The 18,048-nt window shown below is 55.4% G+C and overlaps 1 protein-coding gene across 1 annotated transcript in view; it reads left to right on the forward strand.

The window, feature by feature from the left end:
- The window catches only part of ZAN (zonadhesin), a 34,265-nt gene that overhangs the window by 7,917 nt on the left and 8,300 nt on the right, over positions 1-18,048 (forward strand). The window contains 23 exon segments of the mRNA XM_032430671.1: positions 136-271; positions 545-1,800; positions 2,521-2,705; positions 4,579-4,720; positions 4,902-5,018; positions 5,765-5,889; positions 6,148-6,293; positions 6,876-7,019; positions 7,413-7,520; positions 7,607-7,776; positions 8,440-8,642; positions 9,904-10,045; positions 10,327-10,574; positions 10,818-10,998; positions 11,294-11,405; positions 11,751-11,845; positions 12,387-12,563; positions 13,792-14,000; positions 14,256-14,400; positions 14,672-14,919; positions 15,025-15,189; positions 15,391-15,515; positions 15,864-16,159. Coding sequence (XP_032286562.1) covers positions 136-271; positions 545-1,800; positions 2,521-2,705; positions 4,579-4,720; positions 4,902-5,018; positions 5,765-5,889; positions 6,148-6,293; positions 6,876-7,019; positions 7,413-7,520; positions 7,607-7,776; positions 8,440-8,642; positions 9,904-10,045; positions 10,327-10,574; positions 10,818-10,998; positions 11,294-11,405; positions 11,751-11,845; positions 12,387-12,563; positions 13,792-14,000; positions 14,256-14,400; positions 14,672-14,919; positions 15,025-15,189; positions 15,391-15,515; positions 15,864-16,159 — 4,875 coding nt within the window.

An 18,048-nucleotide genomic window follows, 5' to 3' on the forward strand; every position in this document is an offset into this window, starting at 1 on the left:
TCCCCACAGAAAAACCCATGGCTCTCACAGAAAAACCTATAACCCCCACAGAAAAACCCACTGTCCCCAGTGAAATAGCCACTGTCTCCACAAAAAAGCTCATAGTCCCCTCAGAAATGTCCACTGTCTCCCCAGAAAGATCCACCTTTCCCCCAGAAAAATCCACCTTCCCCACAGAAAAACTCACCATTCCCACTCAAAAGCCCACCATCCCCACAGAAAAGCCCAAAGTTCCCACAGAAAAGCCCACTATTCCCACTGAAAAACCCACTTTCCACACTGAAGAGACCAGTGTCCCCTCTGAAGAGAACACCGTGCCTCCTGAAGAGACCACTGTCCCCCCTGAAGAGACCACTCTCCCTCCAAAAGAGCCCACTGTCTTCACTGAAGAGTCTACCATCCCCACTGAAGAATCCACTGACTCTACTGAAGAGTCTGTTGTCCCGATGGAAGAGACTACTGTACCCCTTGAAGAGCCCACTATCTCCACAGAAAAGCCCACTGTCCACACTGGAAGGACCACCATCGACACTGAAAGGACCAGCATTGACACTGAAAGGCCCACCATCCCCACAGAAAAACCCACCATGCCCACTGAAAGGACCACCATCTCCACAGAAAAGCCTACTATCCCTGCAGAAAAACCCACAGTCCACACTGAGAGAACCACCATCCCCATAGAAAAACCCACCATCCCCACAGAAAAGTCCACTGTCCACATTGAAAAACCCATGGTCCCCACTGAAAAGACTACTGTTACCACAGAAAGACCTATAGTCCCCACAGAAAAACCCACCATCCCTACTGAAAAGACCACCATTCCGACAGAAAAACCCACCATTCCCACGGAAAAACCTGTCCTCCCTACGGAAAAACCCATCAACCCTACGGAAAAACCCACCATCCCCACAGAAATACCCACCATCCCCACTGAAAGGTCCACCATCCCTACCGAAAAATTCACTGTCCCCACAGCAAAACCTACCATCCCCACCGAAAAACCCACCATCCCTACAGAAAAACTCACCGTCCCAACAGCAAAACCCACAATCCCCACTGAAAGGTCCACTGTCCCCACAGCAAAACCCACTATCCCCACAGAAAAACCCACCATCCCYGCAGAAAAACCCACCATCCCTACAGAAAAACTCACCGTCCCAACAGCAAAACCCACCATCCCAACAGCAAAACCCACCATCCCCACTGAAAGGCTGACTGTCCCCACAGGAAAACCCACCATCCCCACTGAAAGGCCTACCATCCCCACTGAAAAGACCACCATCTCCACAAAAAAACCTGCTATCCCCACTAAAAGGCCCACCATCCCCACAGAAAAGCCCACTGTCCCTACAGAAAAAACTACCATCCTCGCAGAAAGACCCACCATGCCCACAGAAAAACCCACTGTCCTCACTAAAAGGCCTACCATCCCCACAGAAAAACCCACTGTCCCTACTGAAAAGACCACCATCCCCACAGAAAAACCTACCATCCCCACTGAAAAGACCACCATCTCCACAGAAAAACCTACCATCCCCACTGAAAAACCCACCATCCCCACAGAAAAATCTACTGTCCCCACAGAAAAACTCACCATTCCCACTGAAAAGACCACCATCCCCACAGAAAAACTCACCATCCCCACAGAAAAATCTACTGTCCCCACTAAAAGGCACACAGCTCCTACGACACGCCAGCCCAGCCCAACACTTGTACCAATTGGGCCAACAGTCTTGGTGATGCCTCCTACAACTACTCCAAGTACCTCCATGACCACTACAACCCCTAGACGTACTCCAGGTAGGTGATGGAGTGTTGGACAAACAGCAGAAAGTAAGAGACTGTGAATAGGAATGAGAATTAGATAAATGGATGCGTCTAATAGAAAACTGCAATCTTAGAGGAGAGATGAACGGGACATGGTAACTTTAGAAAAAATGAGGACCACCCTGATCAAGAGGGAAACAGGGCATAGGTGGGGTGGAGGTTGTTGGGAGCCAAGTACTAGGCTTACAACATCCTTTTTTTAAATAGATATATAATTCATATACCATAAAATCCATTCTTCTAAGGTGTATAATTCAGTGGTTTTAGTATATCCACAAGATTGTGCAAACATCAGTTTCTAAATCCAGAACATTTTTATCAGCCCCAAAGAAACCCCCTACCCATTAGCAGTCACTCCACCTTCTCCCCAGCCCCCACTGTACCCCATCCTCTGGCAACCCCTAATCTATGTTCTGTCTCTGTCAATTTGCCTGTTCTGGACATTGCACACACATAGAGTGATGTAACATGTGCTCTTTTGTGACTGGCTCCTTGCACTCAGCATCACGTTTCAAAGGTTTGTCCATGTGCTAGAACTTCAAGTTCATCCACGTGTGAGATCTTCATTCCTTTTTATGGCTGAATCATAGGGACCTCCTTCTTAGAGAACTTGAGGGTGGGGTAGAGGAGACAAGAAATCTCCCTGAGAAAAGCACTAGAGTGAAGGCTTGACGCAAGCCGTTCTCCCCTTAGCGAGGTGCCCCCCAAATGCCCACTTCGAGCCCTGCGCCTGCCCAGCATCCTGCGAGAGACCCAAGCCCAACTGTGGGCCCCTCTGCAAACCCGGCTGTGTCTGCAATTCTGGCTTTTTGTTTCATGAGTCCCGCTGCATCCATCCCTCTTCCTGCAATTGCTTCTACAACAACCATTACTATAAGGTAAGACCACTGGGAGGCCAGAGCCCCTAAGGGAGATGGCGAGTGGGTTCTGGCTCCATCTGCTCCCCAAGGGACATGACTTTGGATCCATGGAACAGTCCCAAGGGGCCAGCTCACAAGCTGGTGGAGTTACACAATGGTGGAGTGATTCTTTGCAAATGTGGCTTTTCATTGTCCTCTCTGTTCATGCAGTAAATATTTGCTAAGTACTCACTTTGGCCCAGCTAGGACCCACTGGGCCAGCCAGGTGGTCCAACGCCTTCCTCATCTCCTTTTTAAGGAAAGCTGGGGGTCCCTGCATATGCAGAGAGCCCTGGATGCTGAGTAGAGTTTCGGGCATGTTCAGGGCAAAACACAGCATTCCAGAATCTTCTTCCAAAGGAACTTGCAAATCCTGTCAAAACACAGGAGTTACTGTCTCCCCGAATTGGTAGGCCCCCCACCCCTGGGAAGATTCGACGCAAGGAGAGGCTCTGAGGGGGCACAGGCTCTGGGCCATTGCTGTCCGAAAGGGCTAGCATGCAAGCCTCACACATTATTTTACGTTTCCTAATAGCTACATTTTTAAAAAGTAAAAGAAAACAGGTTAAATGAATTCCAGTAATGCACTCGATCTCTACTCTCATTTCAACATGTAATGAATAGTTATTAATGAGATCGCTTACATTCCTTTTTCTCCCCCATACTAATTCTTTGAAATCCAGTGTGTGTTTTTACACTTAGGGCATATCTCAATTTGGACCAGCCACATTTCAAGAGCCACAAGGGGCTGGTGGCAGCTATATGGGACAGAGCCACCCTAGAGTCAGGCAGATCAGAGCTTTAAATCTGGGCTCCAGCATTCACTTGTGTGTGACCTTGGGCAAGATTCTTTCCCTCTTCAGATCTGTTTCTGTGTCTACAAAATGTGCCCATAATTTCTACTTACCTCGTAAGATTGTTGTGAAGATGAAATTAGATCCCGACGCAGACCGAGTACTTGATAAATGTTACTACTATTAGCTAATTATGATAAATATCACATGTAATTTATTAAAAGTGCATTAAGCTATTCACTACCGTCCAGTGGCTCTTCTCAGAACAGGTGTTCTTCCCATCTGTCATCTGAGTTCCTATTTGTCTCTTTGGGGACCACTTTCTCCCCCACCTCCCTTTAACCAGTCTCCTGGGTGTCCCTGTGTCAGGGTTAGGATTAGCTTCAGCCTCAGAAAGAACCATCAGCATTCAGCATCTCTTGGCAGCCCCAGGAGACATGTATGCATGTCTTAACAAAGATTCATTTATGCATCCAATGAATGTTTCTTGAGTACTTTCAACCCTCCTGGAATTGGGGCCACCACAAATAGGGCATGGTCCTTGCTCTCCTAATGCTCTCAGACCCTGGGGGACACACTGGGTCTTGGGTCACTCTGATACAGCAAGCGTTTCTTGAATGAGAACTCCTGCCAAGCACTGTGCTTTGTGTTGAGGCTACGATAGTGAATAAAGAGACATGGTCCCTCACAGAGTGCTTGCAATCAACCAACCACAGAAATTAACATGAAGGTGCAATTGTGGTAAGTCCTGGGAAAGAAAGGTACCCAGGGCTGTGAGGATGACCTAGTCAGGGGGGGTCTGAGAAGTCTTCCCGAGAAAGTTGTGACCCTTGAGCTGAACTCTGCTTGCTGGTTGCATAAGAATGATTTGGAAAGGAACAGAAGGGCATTCCGGGGTGAGAGAGCAGCGTGTGCCAATGTCCCATGGTAGACAGGAATATCTGGTAGGATGTGGGAAGAGGAAGAGTATGAGCAAGGTTAGGTCTGCAAGGTATGGTGGGGAAGGGAGCAGGGCCCCAGGAGCTAGAGCGTTGTGACTCTGGATCCCCTGCTCCCAGCCTGGGGCGGAGTGGTTCAGTGCCAACTGCACAGAACGTTGCCGCTGCAAGCCTGGCAGTCGGATGGAGTGTCAGATCTTCCAGTGCGGGACTCACACGGTGTGCCAGCTGAAGAACGGCCAGTACGGATGCCAGCCCTACGGTGAGACCCTCCCGACATGCTACCCCCGCCCACCAGCCTGTCCGAGTGGGTATGACGCCAGCGTCCCAATCCCTCCCTTGACCAGAGGAACTGGGGCGTGCCACGGGGGGGGGGGGGGGGTGAGGTGGCTGTGGGGCCTAGCCTGCCACTTCACGTGCTCCCCACCCCCTCCCCTCGGCAGGCGGTGCCACCTGCGTCGTCTATGGAGACCCTCATCAAATCACCTTTGATGGGAGGCACTTCAACTTCATGGGCAAATGCACCTACATCTTGGCCCAACCCTGTGGCAACTCGACAGGTAGGGCCCTGGAGATGTCTGGGCCAGGGGTCTAAGGTCAGAACAGCTGCCGGGGGAGCACAGTGGGAGGCAGGAAAGGGCCGGGGGCGGGGGCAGATGCGGGAGACGCAAGGTGGGAGCAAGGCCTTCTGTAGAGTAAGGGTTGACACGTCCACCCCGGAAGCAGGACTTCCGCAGGACCAGACTGCCGGGGAGAATGCACTGTAAGACATTTCCCTTTATCAGCCGTTTCCTGGGCCCGTGTTCAGCGAGGGGCCGCCTGGAATAATGGCCGTAGTGGGAGGAGAGAACTATTACAAACGCCTTGCCCTGGAGGATGTCCCAGTCCCTTAGGGGAGACAGAGTCTCAACAGAGTTACAGGCGCTCCGACAGTCACATCTGGGTCCCCCCTCCCCTCTCAAACTGCAGAGCCAGGGCCTGGGGAGGTCTTTATCCCTGCAGCGCCACGGGTGGGCGCCACCCTCAGTGGACGCTCAGAAATGCTTGTTGAGGGGCGCCTGGGTGGCTCAGTCGGTTAAGCGTCTGCCTTGGGCTCGGGTCTTGATCCCGGGGTCCTGGGATCGAGTCCTGCATCAGGCTCCGTGCTCAGCTGGTAGTCTGCTTCTCCCTCTGCCTCTGCTCACCCCCAGTGCTCGCACATGTGCGCTCTCTCTCTCAGATGGATAAATAAAATCTTTAAAATAAGAAAGAAAGAAATGCTTGTTGAATGAGCCCCTGGGTGCTCTTCACCCCTCTCCCCACCCAGAGCCATTCTTCAGGGTGGCGGCGAAGAATGAGGGCCGAGGACAAGAAAGCATCTCCAGCCTGAGCAAAATCTACGTGACGTTACCCAAGGTCACCATCACGCTGCTCGGGGGCAGGCGCGTGCTGGTGAGTGTCCTTTCCTCTTCAGTCGTGCCGGGGCCTCCAGGCCTGGCTGTGGCTTGTCCTGTGGGCTGCCAGGTCCTGGCCTGAGCCTGCAGCCTCCGACCTTCTCAGGGACAGCTTCCAGAGCATTCCATGTGTTACCAAGGATTGCTGTGGAGGGCTGTCGTGCCTTCCAGCGTGGACGTGGGAGTCTGCTGGGGTGGGGGGTTCTCCTTGACCCCCCATCTGTGTCTCCGTCTTCTCCCTTGACCCACCTTCCAGGTTGGGGGTCAGCAAGTCACCCTCCCCGCCATACCTTCGAAAGGCATTTTCCTGGCTTCCAGTGGGCGATTCGTGGAGCTGCAGACGGTGTTTGGTTTGCGGGTGAGATGGGATGGTGACCAGCAGCTGTATATGAGTGTGCCCAGGTGAGGGGTGCACAGGCGGCTGCCGCGTCTCCCTGCTCTGCCCCTCCCTCCGTCTCCCAGCACCCTCCCCTCCCCCGCCCCTTCCTTCGCAGGCACTAACTCTTAATCCAGGTGTAGGAAGTACCTCCAGTGGCTGACCTCCCTCCGGATGGGGAGACGGGGGGGACATGGCTTCAGGGCAGTGTGATAATAGCAGGATATACACACAATGCTTTGAGAATGTGCTAGAAGGAGTCGATAATGGGCCTTGGGAGCTTTCTGAAGAGTGGTCCCTTGACCCCAGTCTTCCAGACAGAGTGGTTCCCCAGAGGAACCAACCAGGGAAAGAATGCCTTTGCAGGTGGTGAATGGCAAACGCAAGGAAAAAAACGGGAATGTGGGGAAATGGGGTGTGAGTGGAAGGGAGCAGTAAGGATGCTCCGGGTGAGGGGTGGGAGGTCCTTGTGCAGTTGGCTCCTGGCACGCCCCCTGTCCCCGTCTGCACCTGTTAATCCTCCGCTCTGCCCTTCTCTGCCCTGGCCCCTCGGGCGACTGGAGCCCCTTCTCTCCGCTAACACCACCCGCCCCTCCCCATGGCCCCAGCACCTACTCTAGAAAACTCTGTGGCTTCTGTGGCAACTACGACGGGGACGGCAGCAACGACAACCAGAAGCCGGACGGCAGCCCGGCGCAGGACGTGGAGGAGCTGGGCAAAAGTTGGCAGACAGCGGAGGACGAGGACAAGGAGTGAGGACACCCCCACCCCCACCGTGGCCCTCTGCTCCTTCGCCCTTCTGAGAAGCACGCACTCCGACCGGCATCACCCCTTTTCTTCTTTCTCCTCTCCTGCATGCAACCCCCCCCCACATCTGTCGTTCTTCTCCCTGCTCCCATTGAGGCCAAGTTCACGAGCTTGTGGCCACCACGCTCGCCCCCACCTCTGCCGCGCTCGGGGGGACGCTGAGCAGCCTCCCCCGCTGGCTCAGCCCCAGGTCTTCCTGCCTCCTTTCGGGCTCGGCGTTCAGATGCTGTCCACTAGGGGCAGCCGTGAGCAGCCACGCTGCTGGGGTTGGGGCCGGGCCGGGGCCGGGCCGGGCTGGGATGCGAGCCTCCAGGGCATGTGGGGTGGGTCCCTTCTAGGTGCCAGAAGAACCCCGCAAATCCTCCGTCTTGCAACCGGGGCTTTCTGAACAGTCTGTCGGCACTACAGTTCTGTGGGCGGCTCGTGAACACCCACGGAGCCTTCGAGTATGAAGGGGGACGGACGGTAGGGCTGTGAGAGGGGGTCCCTTGGCACCTGGGGTCGTTCCCTCTGACCTGGCCTCTCTCCTCAGGGCATGTCTGCCTCACCTCAAGGCCTCTCTGTTCCTCAAGAACTGCGTGTTTGACATGTGTAAATTCCAGCGGCTTCAATCAGTGCTGTGTGCTCACATGGCAGCCTTGACCGAGATCTGCCAGGATGCCGGCTACGCGGTGAAGCCCTGGAGGGGACCCCAGTTCTGCCGTGAGTTGTGCCGAGCGGCGGGGCCCGTTCCTTCACAGGCAGATGCGAGCAGAGGGCGGGCATCCGAGTGTTCGCACAGGCTGGGGGGACCCCTGGTGGAACCCCTTTGCTTCCACGCGTGCACAGGGAAAGCTGCAGTCAGAAACCTCCACCGAGAAAAATCACAGTCCCTGGCAAACTCGGAGCCCTCCCAGCCGCTTGAGGCTATGCGGAGCAACGCACGTCCGTGTAGACGCATGCCCAGGTCGTCCTCCGCACACAGAACACACAGACTCCCAGCGTGAGTGGGTGCACGGTGACTGGCTCACAGCCCCCTCACAGCCCCCTCACGGCCTCCGGGGAGCCTGCTTTAGGGCAAGGCCATGCCCTGATCCAGGCCCCATGGGTGTTCTCCCCTGCTCTCCATCACCCTGACTGCTCACTTTGGGGGTTCCTATACAGCAGCTGAGACGCTTGGATCTGTCTGCGCCCTCGGATCTGCCTCTTGGTAGCTCCCCGCAGGTCACTCTCTTTGGTCCCGCTCCTCCTGGTCACTCTCTGCTTCTCAGGATTGGGCAGAAGCCTCTAGCTGTGGGCCCTCCGAATCCTGGCCTCCGAACGGACTTCATTCCCTTTCCCTGTCCTGCCCTCTGCTCTTCTCACGTCTGCTTCTCCCTCCCCCAGCTCTGAGCTGCCCGCCCAACAGCAGGTATACACTGTGCGCCGGGCTCTGCCCAGCCACCTGCCATCCCGGCTTCTCTGGGATGTCCTGCCAGAACCGATGTGTGGAGGGCTGTGAGTGCAACCCGGGCTTCGTGCTCAGCGGTCTCCAGTGTGTCCCCCGGTCCCAGTGCGGGTGCTTCGACCCCACGGTGGGCTACTTCAAGGTGAGCCTCTGGGACTGGGTTGCTCCGCTCTGCCGCCTCCGGTTCTGAAGTCTGGGCCAGCCTGTGCGTGGGACAGAAGGCCGGGAAGCCACGCGGTGCGTGGATGGCTGGGGGAAGGGACGTGCGGGCCCGGATCTGCTTCCCCATTTCTTTCTCCAGCTCTGGGATGGAGCCCTAGCAGCTTTTCCCCATCCTGCCGGCAGAGCTGAGACCCCTGCCTCTCTCCCTTCCATGCCCCTGAATCATTTTTCCCAGAGTTTCTCGTCCTCTGAGGGCCCAGGCACTTCTGTGTCATCTGAGCAAACGCAGACGTCTTTCCAAACACCATGTCCTCCCTGCCACGGGCCCCTTTCTCTGCTGAACGACTTTGGCCCCAGCCTGGGCCCCTGTCTGCACACTCCCTCAGAGGCAGCGTTTGGAGCCAGACCCTCGTCTGCGGTGCTTCTCTCTTCCTTCTTTGCCTGTCCCTCACCCTGTCCCTGGGAATGGTGTCCGTCACAGCCCTCAGCCCCGCTCCGGGCTGGCCCACCAAACACTATCCCTGCCTTGCTCTCCTGTCAGTTTCACCTTCTCTGCAGCCGCTTTGTCTCTGCTCTGCCCCCCAGCCACTATGCCTGTCGGAGTCCTTCACCTTGCTCTGAGGCTCTGTTCACAAGCCACCTCCTCCTTGAAGCCTCCCCGATAAGCAGAGTCAGAAGGCTTCCCTCTAAACTTCCGTAGCAAGTGCTTATTGTCTGTGTGGATGGCAGGAAACTCTCGCTGGGTCCCCTGATTGTCTTCTTCGGGTGCATATCGTGTGGGAGCCCCTGATCTATTAGTTTACTTGTTTATTTATTTTTTAAATTCTTTATTGTTATGTTAATCACCACATATTACATCATTAGTTTTTGATGTAGTGTTCCATCATTCATTGTGAGTTTACTTGTTTACTGCCCCCACCATCCCCCCGACTGGGTCGTGAGCTGTTAGGGCAGGGACATCATCCATCCAGTTCATTCCTGAATCCCTAACATCTGTCTAGTGCAGAGAGATAACTATCTGTTGAAATAGCAAAGGAGCAAACAAGTGAATGACTGAATAAGGGTGAATCCCAGGCTTTTGCAGCTAAGCCCGGAGCTTCGGGATGATGGGAACAGCTCCCTGGCGAGCAAACCAGGGATCTGAGTAGCTGTGGGCCGGCAGTCAGACCTGGGAATGACCTCTTTCCCTTCCTTCCTTCCTTCCTTCCTTCCTTCCTTCCTTCCTTCCTTCCTTCCCCCAGGTAGGGGAGCAGTGGTTCAAGCCAGGCTGCAGACAGCTCTGTGTCTGCGAGGGCAATGGTAAAGTTCACTGCATGCAGTGGAGGTGCCAGGCCCAGGAGGTCTGTCGTCAGCAGGATGGCACCTATGGGTGCCATGCCCAAGGTGAGCAGCCAGGTGGAAGGTGAGCTGGGGGCGGGGGGGGGCTGCCCTAAAGCAGGCACCCCAGAGAGCTGGGGCCTGACTGGGGGCTGGAAGGCATTGGCCCAAGCCTGAACAGCCTCTTCACGGACCCAGTGAGGTTGGGGCATTCCCCGTGCCTGACTTTTCCAGGCCAAGTTAACCCCACGAGGAGCCTTGGGTCCCAATCCAACATGGACTGGCTGGGATGGCAACTCAGCGTTCGGGGCGGGGGGGGTCTCTGAATTCCATCTCCTCCACCCCAGGGACCGCCACCTGCAGTGTCTCAGGGGACCCCCACTACCTGACGTTCGACGGAGCCCTGCACCACTTCATGGGCACCTGCACCTACATCCTGACCCGACCTTGCCAGTCTAGGTCCCTAGAGAACTACTTCATCGTGAGCACCACCAATGAGTTTCGCGGTGGGAACTTGGAGGCCTCTTACGTCAGAGCTGTCAACGTGCAGGTCTTCAACCTGAGAATCTCACTGATCAAAGGGCACAAGGTCATGGTGCGTGCCTCCGCCCACCTCCCCGGGCCCCACACCCCCAGCCCGCTCAGCGGTTCTTCTATCCCCGTCCTCATGGTGGGGCAGACCCACCTGTCCGGCTTGTAGAGCCCCTGGAGGTAGCTCACAGCAGACCCAGCCCCGATTCCGGAGATGCATGGCCATCCCTGTCTGCTCCCTGGTCCTGGCCCCCCGTTGTCCTTGTCCCAAGCGCCTTTCCCTACCGCGTCCTCCCTGCTTCTGTAGCTGAATGGCCGCCGGGTGGCCCTGCCTCTGTGGCCTGCACAAGGCCGGGTGAGCATAAGGCCCAGTGGCACCTTTACTCTCCTCTACACGGACTTCGGGCTTCAAGTTCGCTATGATGGAAACCACCTGGTCGAAGTGACAGTGCCGTCTTCCTACGCCGGCCGGCTCTGCGGGTTGTGTGGTGAGTTCCCTGAGCATCTGCGGGCAAAGTGGGGACAACGGGCAGGAGTCTGTCCTGGTCCTGCTCATCCATACATTTAACTAGGTGTCCTAAGTGCTTGTCTGCCTGTTCATTGTTTGAGGGCGCTGTGCATGAGGGTAGGCGTGAAGGGAAGCCAAGGTGAAGAGAAAGAAGAGAGGGACCTTGGTCTGTTGAGTGAAGAGTGAGCGTTGACTCTTCTGGGAGGCAGGTGGTGGTCCCGGGCTGGGTCTGCTGGTAGGGAGCCTCAGTGGCCTCTAACTGGCCCCTCCTCCAGGCAACTACAACAACAATAGCCTGGATGATAGTCTGCTCCCCAGCAAAAGGCCTGCGGCCAGCTCTGTCCACCTGGGGGCCGCCTGGAAGTTACCGGAGTACTCTGAACCGGGGTGAGCTGGGAATGTGGGGAGCCAGACCTGGGGAGGAGCCTCAGTGGGCAGCCTGGGGGGTTCCTCTCTGCATCCCTGATCTCTCCGAACCTGGACTGGACCTCCTTTGCTCCTGTTTCCTCCTGTGCTTACCAGTCTGTCTTTGGAGAGACCTCTTGGGAAGTCCATCCTGAGAGCTAACCTTGTTCCTTCCTGCTGCATCTAATGACCTTCCTACTTGAGAGACCACTTTGTTCTCTTCTCCTGTCCTTATCCCCCTCCCATTTTCCCTTTCCACTCTTGCATCAGTGTTTGGGAAGTTTCCTCCAATCCTGAATTCTTATCCCTTCCCCTCTCCTTGTTTAGCTGCTTCGTTGAGGGTGGCAAGCCTTCCAGATGCCTGGAGAACAAAGAGGCAAACAACTGGGAAAAGAATTGTGACATCTTAATGAACCCTCGGGGTAAGCATCCCTTGATAGCCGCTTCCCCCCCAACCCGTGGGAGGTCGAGGAGGGGGACTGTTCAGGGAGGGAGGAAGGATGAGACACAAAATAGAGGGAAAGTCAGGAGGAAGGCAAGCAAAGGGAAGGCAGAAGTGGTGTTCACCTCGGGAGCTCAGATGGATCAGTCACTTTTTTTTTTTTTTTTTTTTTGCATTTCAGACGGTAGGTTCTCAATAATTACGGGTTTTTAAAATTTTTATTTATTTATTTTGAGAGAGAGTGCGAGCAAGGGGAGGAACAGAGGGGTAGAGAGGGAGGGGAGAGAATCTCAAGGAGACTCTGCACGCTGAGTGCAGGGCCTGACGCAGGGCTTGATCTCACAACCCTGAGATCATGCTCTGAGCCAAAACCAAGAGTCGAGTGCTTAACCGACTGAGCCCCCCAAGCACGCCAATAATTACTGGGTTTTGACTGAATTGGATGTTGAATTCACCCCCAAGGAGTCAGGTGGTTCTTTTCCTTTCCAAGCCGACGCTCGGTACATTGTTTCATCCTCCAGGACCCTTCTCCCAGTGCCACGGGGTGGTGCCCCCCCAGTCCAGCTTCGCCAGCTGTGTGTATGGCCAATGTGGGACCACGGGTGACTCCCTAACCCTGTGCCGCTCCCTGCAGGCCTATGCATCCCTGTGCGCGCACGCCGGCCAGGCCCTCACCTGGCGAAATAGCAGCTTCTGCCGTGAGTGACCCAACCACTTGTTCCCAAAGCCGCCAGATCCCTCTCTCTTCCTCTCCTTCAAGTCTCCTTCTCCGCTCTCCCTTCACAGCCTGGCCCTCAGCCCCACAGGGAACCCTCCTCCCTTGCCCTCTTTCCAGTCTCTCCAAGGCCAACCCCCCTTCTCAACTTGTCTGCTAGCCCTGGGAGCCTCCTCCATCTGACTCCCTCCTCGCCAAGACATTCCACCCCCATTTGGTTTCTACCTCCTTCCTGTCTGACCTAGGCTAGCGCTGTTCCCTTCCTTTCTTAGTCTCTTTTCCAGAAACTCTTTTGTGGTAAAATATACATAACACAAAATTTCCCATCTTAATGATTTTTAAGTATCCAGTTCTGCGGTATAAAGTACGTTCACACTGCTGTTCACCTGGGACCACTACCCATTTCTAGAACTTTTTCATCTTCCAAACTGAAACTCTGCACCCACGAAACACGAACCCCCCGTTCTCCCCTCCCCGGCCCCCGGCAACCACCGTTCTGCTGTGTGTCCATGAATTGGGCAACTCCAGGGACCTCACATAAGAGAAATCATAGAGTAGGGCACCTGGGTGGCTCAGTTGGTTGGGCGACTGCCTTCGGCTCAGGTCATGATCCTGGAGTCCCAGGATCAAGTCCCGCATCGGGCTCCCTGCTTGGCAGGGAGTCTGCTTCTCCCTCTGACCCTCCTCCCTCTCATGCTCTCTGGCTCTCATTCTCTCTCTCTCTCAAATAAATAAATAAAATCTTAAAAAAAAAAAGAGAAATCATAGAGTATTTCTCTTTTGGTGAGCCGCTTGTCTCACCTAGCATGTCTTCAATGTTCATCCATGTTGGAGCGTGGGCCAGAGTATCTTTTTTTTTTTTTTTTTAAAGATTTTATTTATTTATTTATTTGAGAGAGAGAATGAGAGACAGAGAGCATGAGAGGGGGGAGGGTCAGAGGGAGAAGCAGACTCCCTGCTGAGCAGGGAGCCCGATGCGGGACTCGATCCCGGGACTCCAGGATCATGACCTGAGCCGAAGGCAGTCGCTTAACCAACTGAGCCACCCAGGCGCCCAGAGTATCTTTTTTTAAGGCTGAAAATTATTCCACTGTATGCATGGGCCTCGTTTTGTGTATCCATTCCTCTGATGAACATTCTCAGGAACTCTCGATGCCCCGAGGTCCGGGAGCTGGAAATCACTGCTCTTCCTCACCCTGGTTTCTTCTTAGCTCTGAAGTGCCCCCCTGGCAGCAGCTACAGCCCCTGTGCCGACCCCTGCCCGCTCACCTGCCTCAGCCTGAACACCCCAAAAGACTGCCCAGCAGGGCTGCCCTGCACGGAAGGCTGTGAGTGCCGGAAGGGCCACATCCTGAGCGGAGCCTCCTGTGTGCCCTTCAGCCAGTGTGGCTGTACCCACCAGGACGGTTCCTACCACCCGGTGAGGGGCTAGACCGCAGCGCCCCATGTCTGAGGGCAGGAGGGCTCAGAGCCTGTGAAGGGGTAGTGGGGGAGGCGGGGAGGCCCGTGTAGGGGGCTGAGCAGCCAGTCCAGAAGCCAAAAGGTTGAGGAAGGCTGGGGATGGAGACAAGGAGTCAAGGGCAGCGAGCCCGGGGGCGGGGGCGCTGGTGGGGGGGGTTCCGTCCATCTCCGGCTTCCAAACTGCCATTGGCTCTGCTGATGCCCCGTCCCACAGGTCGGGGAGAGCTGGTACACAGACAACACGTGTTCCAGCCTCTGCACCTGTTCCGCGAGCAGCAACGTCTCCTGCCGCCAGAGCACCTGCAAGCCGGGCCGGCTGTGCTGGCCCCTGGACGGCCTGCTGCGCTGCCGCCAAGCGGGTAGGAGGCCCTTGAGTCACCGCGCCTGCTCTCCCTGACTCCCCCTTCCGGTCTCCCGCCACCTGTAGCGCTCCGGCCCCCCTCCATGCTGTCCCGAAGAGCTTCTGGTGCGGAACGATGACCCCCGTGCCATCAAGAAGGGCTCCTCCTCGGGTTCCCTCATGGTTCTCCCGGCCATGAGCTTTGACGGGACAATAATCCCCACTCGGCCTCCAAGCCTCATCCTGGTGGGGGCCGGACAGCTCTTCAGCCACGCTTGCCTCTCTGCCAGGCATGGGAGTGTGCCGTACCTCGGACCGCTCCCCATACGTGACGTTCGATGGCACTCGCCATACCGTCCGGGACACCTGCACTTATGTCCTGGTGAAAGTGTGCCACTCCACCATGGACCTGCCTTTCTTCAAGATCAGTGGCAAGCACGCGAAGCCGAGAGGCCGCTCCACTGCTTTCTACCTCCGCCGGGTCAATATCGACATCTCGGACACCCGGGTCACCTTGGGAAGGGACCACCACGTGCTGGTGAGCTGGGCGGCGGTGTGGGTGGGGAAGGGAGGACCCCAGCCCCGCTCTGGGGAGGGGGCTCCTGTCCTTCTTCCCACTCACCTGCCCTGCCCGCCTCTGTAGATCAACGGCACACGGGTCACTCTTCCCTCGACCACCCAGATCCGGGGGGTCAGAATCATAACCAGCGGCATCTACACCGTACTCAATGTTAACATCGGGCTGCAGGTCAAGTTTGACGGCAAGGGCTTCTTAGAGGTCCAGCTCCCTACAGCCTATTACCAAAAGGTGGGGGAAACCCCTAGCTCTTCTCCAGGGGAGTCCGCCTCCAGAGGGCGCTGAGCCCTCTCCAGACCCAAGTGGTCATTCCCCGGAAAGGAGGAGGGCTGGGAGGGCGCCTTTTTCTTAGGAGTGAAAATGCGGGCACCCAGGAGAAAGACTCTTCTGCCTGCCCCCCGCCGCTGAGAGCCCCTTCACCTGCCCCCCCAGGTCTGCGGCTTGTGTGGGAACTTCAATGATGAGGAAGAGGATGAGCTCATGATGCCCAGTGATGAACTAGCCCAGAATGACACTGAATTGGTGGGCAGTTGGCAAGATAGGGCGAATGACCCAAAGTAATTGTCCCCAAAGCCTCTACATCTTCATAGGAACGCGAGTTGGGATCCCAGACTATATGGCAGGGGATAGGAGGACCAGAGCGTTCCTGTATGTGTGTACCTTGACAGAGGATGGCCTCTGGGTCCCGGGAACCTACCTGGGGAAACATGAAAGTCTTCCCTTTTTTGGCTTCAAAACGTGGGAGGGGACTGAGGCTGCAGGGAACGTGGCCAGGTCTCAGACCAGCTACCTGGTGAAGACAAGCCTGGGGGGGGGGGGCGGTCTTCTGAGTCACTTGGGAGTGCCAAGTCATTTTCATAGGTGGGGGCAGTGGCCGTCCCTCTGATGATCCTTTTCTCCTGCAGATGCCGACCAGATGACCAGAAGGTCCAAACAGAAACACAGGAGAAGCCGAATAAAAACTGCAGGAAGGCTGACCTAGCCAGAGCCCAGGAACGGTGCCAGACGGCCTTTCAGGCTCCAGCCTGGGCTAAGTGTGCCAGCCACATGGTCCTCAGGCCCTTCCTGCTCAGCTGCACCAACAACCTCTGTCAGTCTGGAGGCCTGAACCGCGCCCTCTGTGAATCTTTGGAAAGCTTCGGGGCCGCCTGCCGGGCCCAGGGGCTCAAGCCCCCGATCTGGAGAAACAGCAGCTTCTGCCGTGAGTGTCCCCTACGGTCACCGCAGGCCCTCCCGCACCTCGTCTCTGTCTCCGTACCCCTTAAAGCTCCCTGTCCTCCTTTCCCCTTGTTCCTGACCTATGCCTGGCCTCGTTGTTCTGACGTGGCTCGTTCACAGTACGCTGTCAGCCAGTGCCCCTTCCCCCGGGACAGCACAGACGGCTTCTCATCCGCTTCTTCACCAGCGCCGTTTTCCCAAAGGAAATGTGACAGTTACTCCCCTGCATGGCTCCTGCCTGCAAGGTTAAGTCCAAGCTCCTTTCGGAGACAGCTGAGACCCTGCCGGCTGTCCTGGCCTGTCCTCTCTCGACCCTTTCCCTGTGTGCCTGCCCACCCCCTGCACCAGATTACCCCGTTCCCCCCCCCCCCACACACAGGCCTTGCTTTTCCACACCCCTCCCTGCCTCTATCCATGCTGCTCCCTGCACTTGGAAAGTTCTTTCTTCTCGTCTCCTGGCAGACACCTGGGCGTCCTTCTGTAGCTCTTAAAACATTTTTTTTTTCTTTTTTTTTTTTTTAAAGATTTTATTTGTTTGACAGAGAGAGACACAGCGAGAGAGGGAACACAAGCAGGGGGAGTGGGAGAGGGAGAAGCAGGCTTCCCGCCGAGCAGGGAGCCCGATGCGGGGCTCGATCCCAGGACTCTGGGATCATGGCCTGAGCCGAAGGCAGACGCTTAACGACTGAGCCACCCAGGCGCCCCAAAACATTTTTTTTTCAAATTAGAATTCACATACCATGATATTCACCACTTTAAAAGTATATACAATTCACTGTTTTGTAGGATCTTTACAAGGTTCTGCAACCAACACGTTATGTAATTCCAGAACCTTTTAAACTTTAAGACAGTGGTTAACGTGTTTTTAGTGTGTGATGCATTCACACGGTTCAGGAACTTTTTTATTTTGTTTTGTTTTTTAAAGATTTTATTTATTTCACAGAGAGAGACACAGCGAGAGAGGGAACACAAGCAGGGGCAGTGGGAGAGGGAGAAGCAGGCTTTTCCCGCTGAACAGGGAGCCCGACGTGGGGCTCGATCCCAGGACCCCGAGATCATGACCTGAGCCAAAGGCAGACGCTTAACGACTGAGCCACCCAGGCGCCCTAAAGATTTTATTTTTAAGTTATCTCTACACCTATCGTGGGGCTCGAACTTAGAACCCGGAGACCAAGAGTCACATGCTCCCCCGACTGAGCCTGCCAGGTGTCCCTCATTTGTCATAATTTAACTAGTCTCCTTTGGTGAGCTTTCTAGTTGTTTCCAATTGTTATTGCAAACAGTGCTGCAGTGGATAGCCTTCCACAGTTATGATTTCGTATGCACACGTCTGTCTGTAGGATAAATTCCTGGATGAGGACGGTGTGCATTCGTTCTTCTGAGCAATGTTGCCAGTTGGCTTTCCATAGGGGGCTTGCCACAGAAGTACACGAGAGAGTGCCTGATTCCCCACAGCCTCGCCCACACAGAGCATTGTCACACCTTCGGATTTTTGCCAATCGGATATGTGAAAAGTACAGAGTCTTAATTTGCATTTTTCCTGTTATGAGTGAGGTGATGCATTCTTTCATATGTTTGGGAGTTGTCCGATCTCCTTTGCCGTGAGCTCTATCTCTGTTCCCCTTCACCATTTTTTCCACCGGCTGGTTGGAATTATCAAACTATCTTATGGAGGTCCTTTATCTATCGCAGATAGCGATAGATTCTTTTTTTAAAGATTTTATTTAGGGGCGCCTGGGTGGCTCAGTTGGTTAGGCGGCTGCCTTCGGCTCAGTTCATGATCCCAGGGTCCTGGGATCGAGCCCCATATCGGGCTCCCTGCTCGGCCGGAGGCCTGCTTCTCCCTCTCCCACTCCCCCTGCTTGTGTTCCC

Source organism: Phoca vitulina, unplaced genomic scaffold (assembly GCF_004348235.1).
Source record: "Phoca vitulina isolate PV1807 unplaced genomic scaffold, GSC_HSeal_1.0 scaffold45, whole genome shotgun sequence".
Lineage (NCBI taxonomy): Eukaryota > Metazoa > Chordata > Mammalia > Carnivora > Phocidae > Phoca > Phoca vitulina.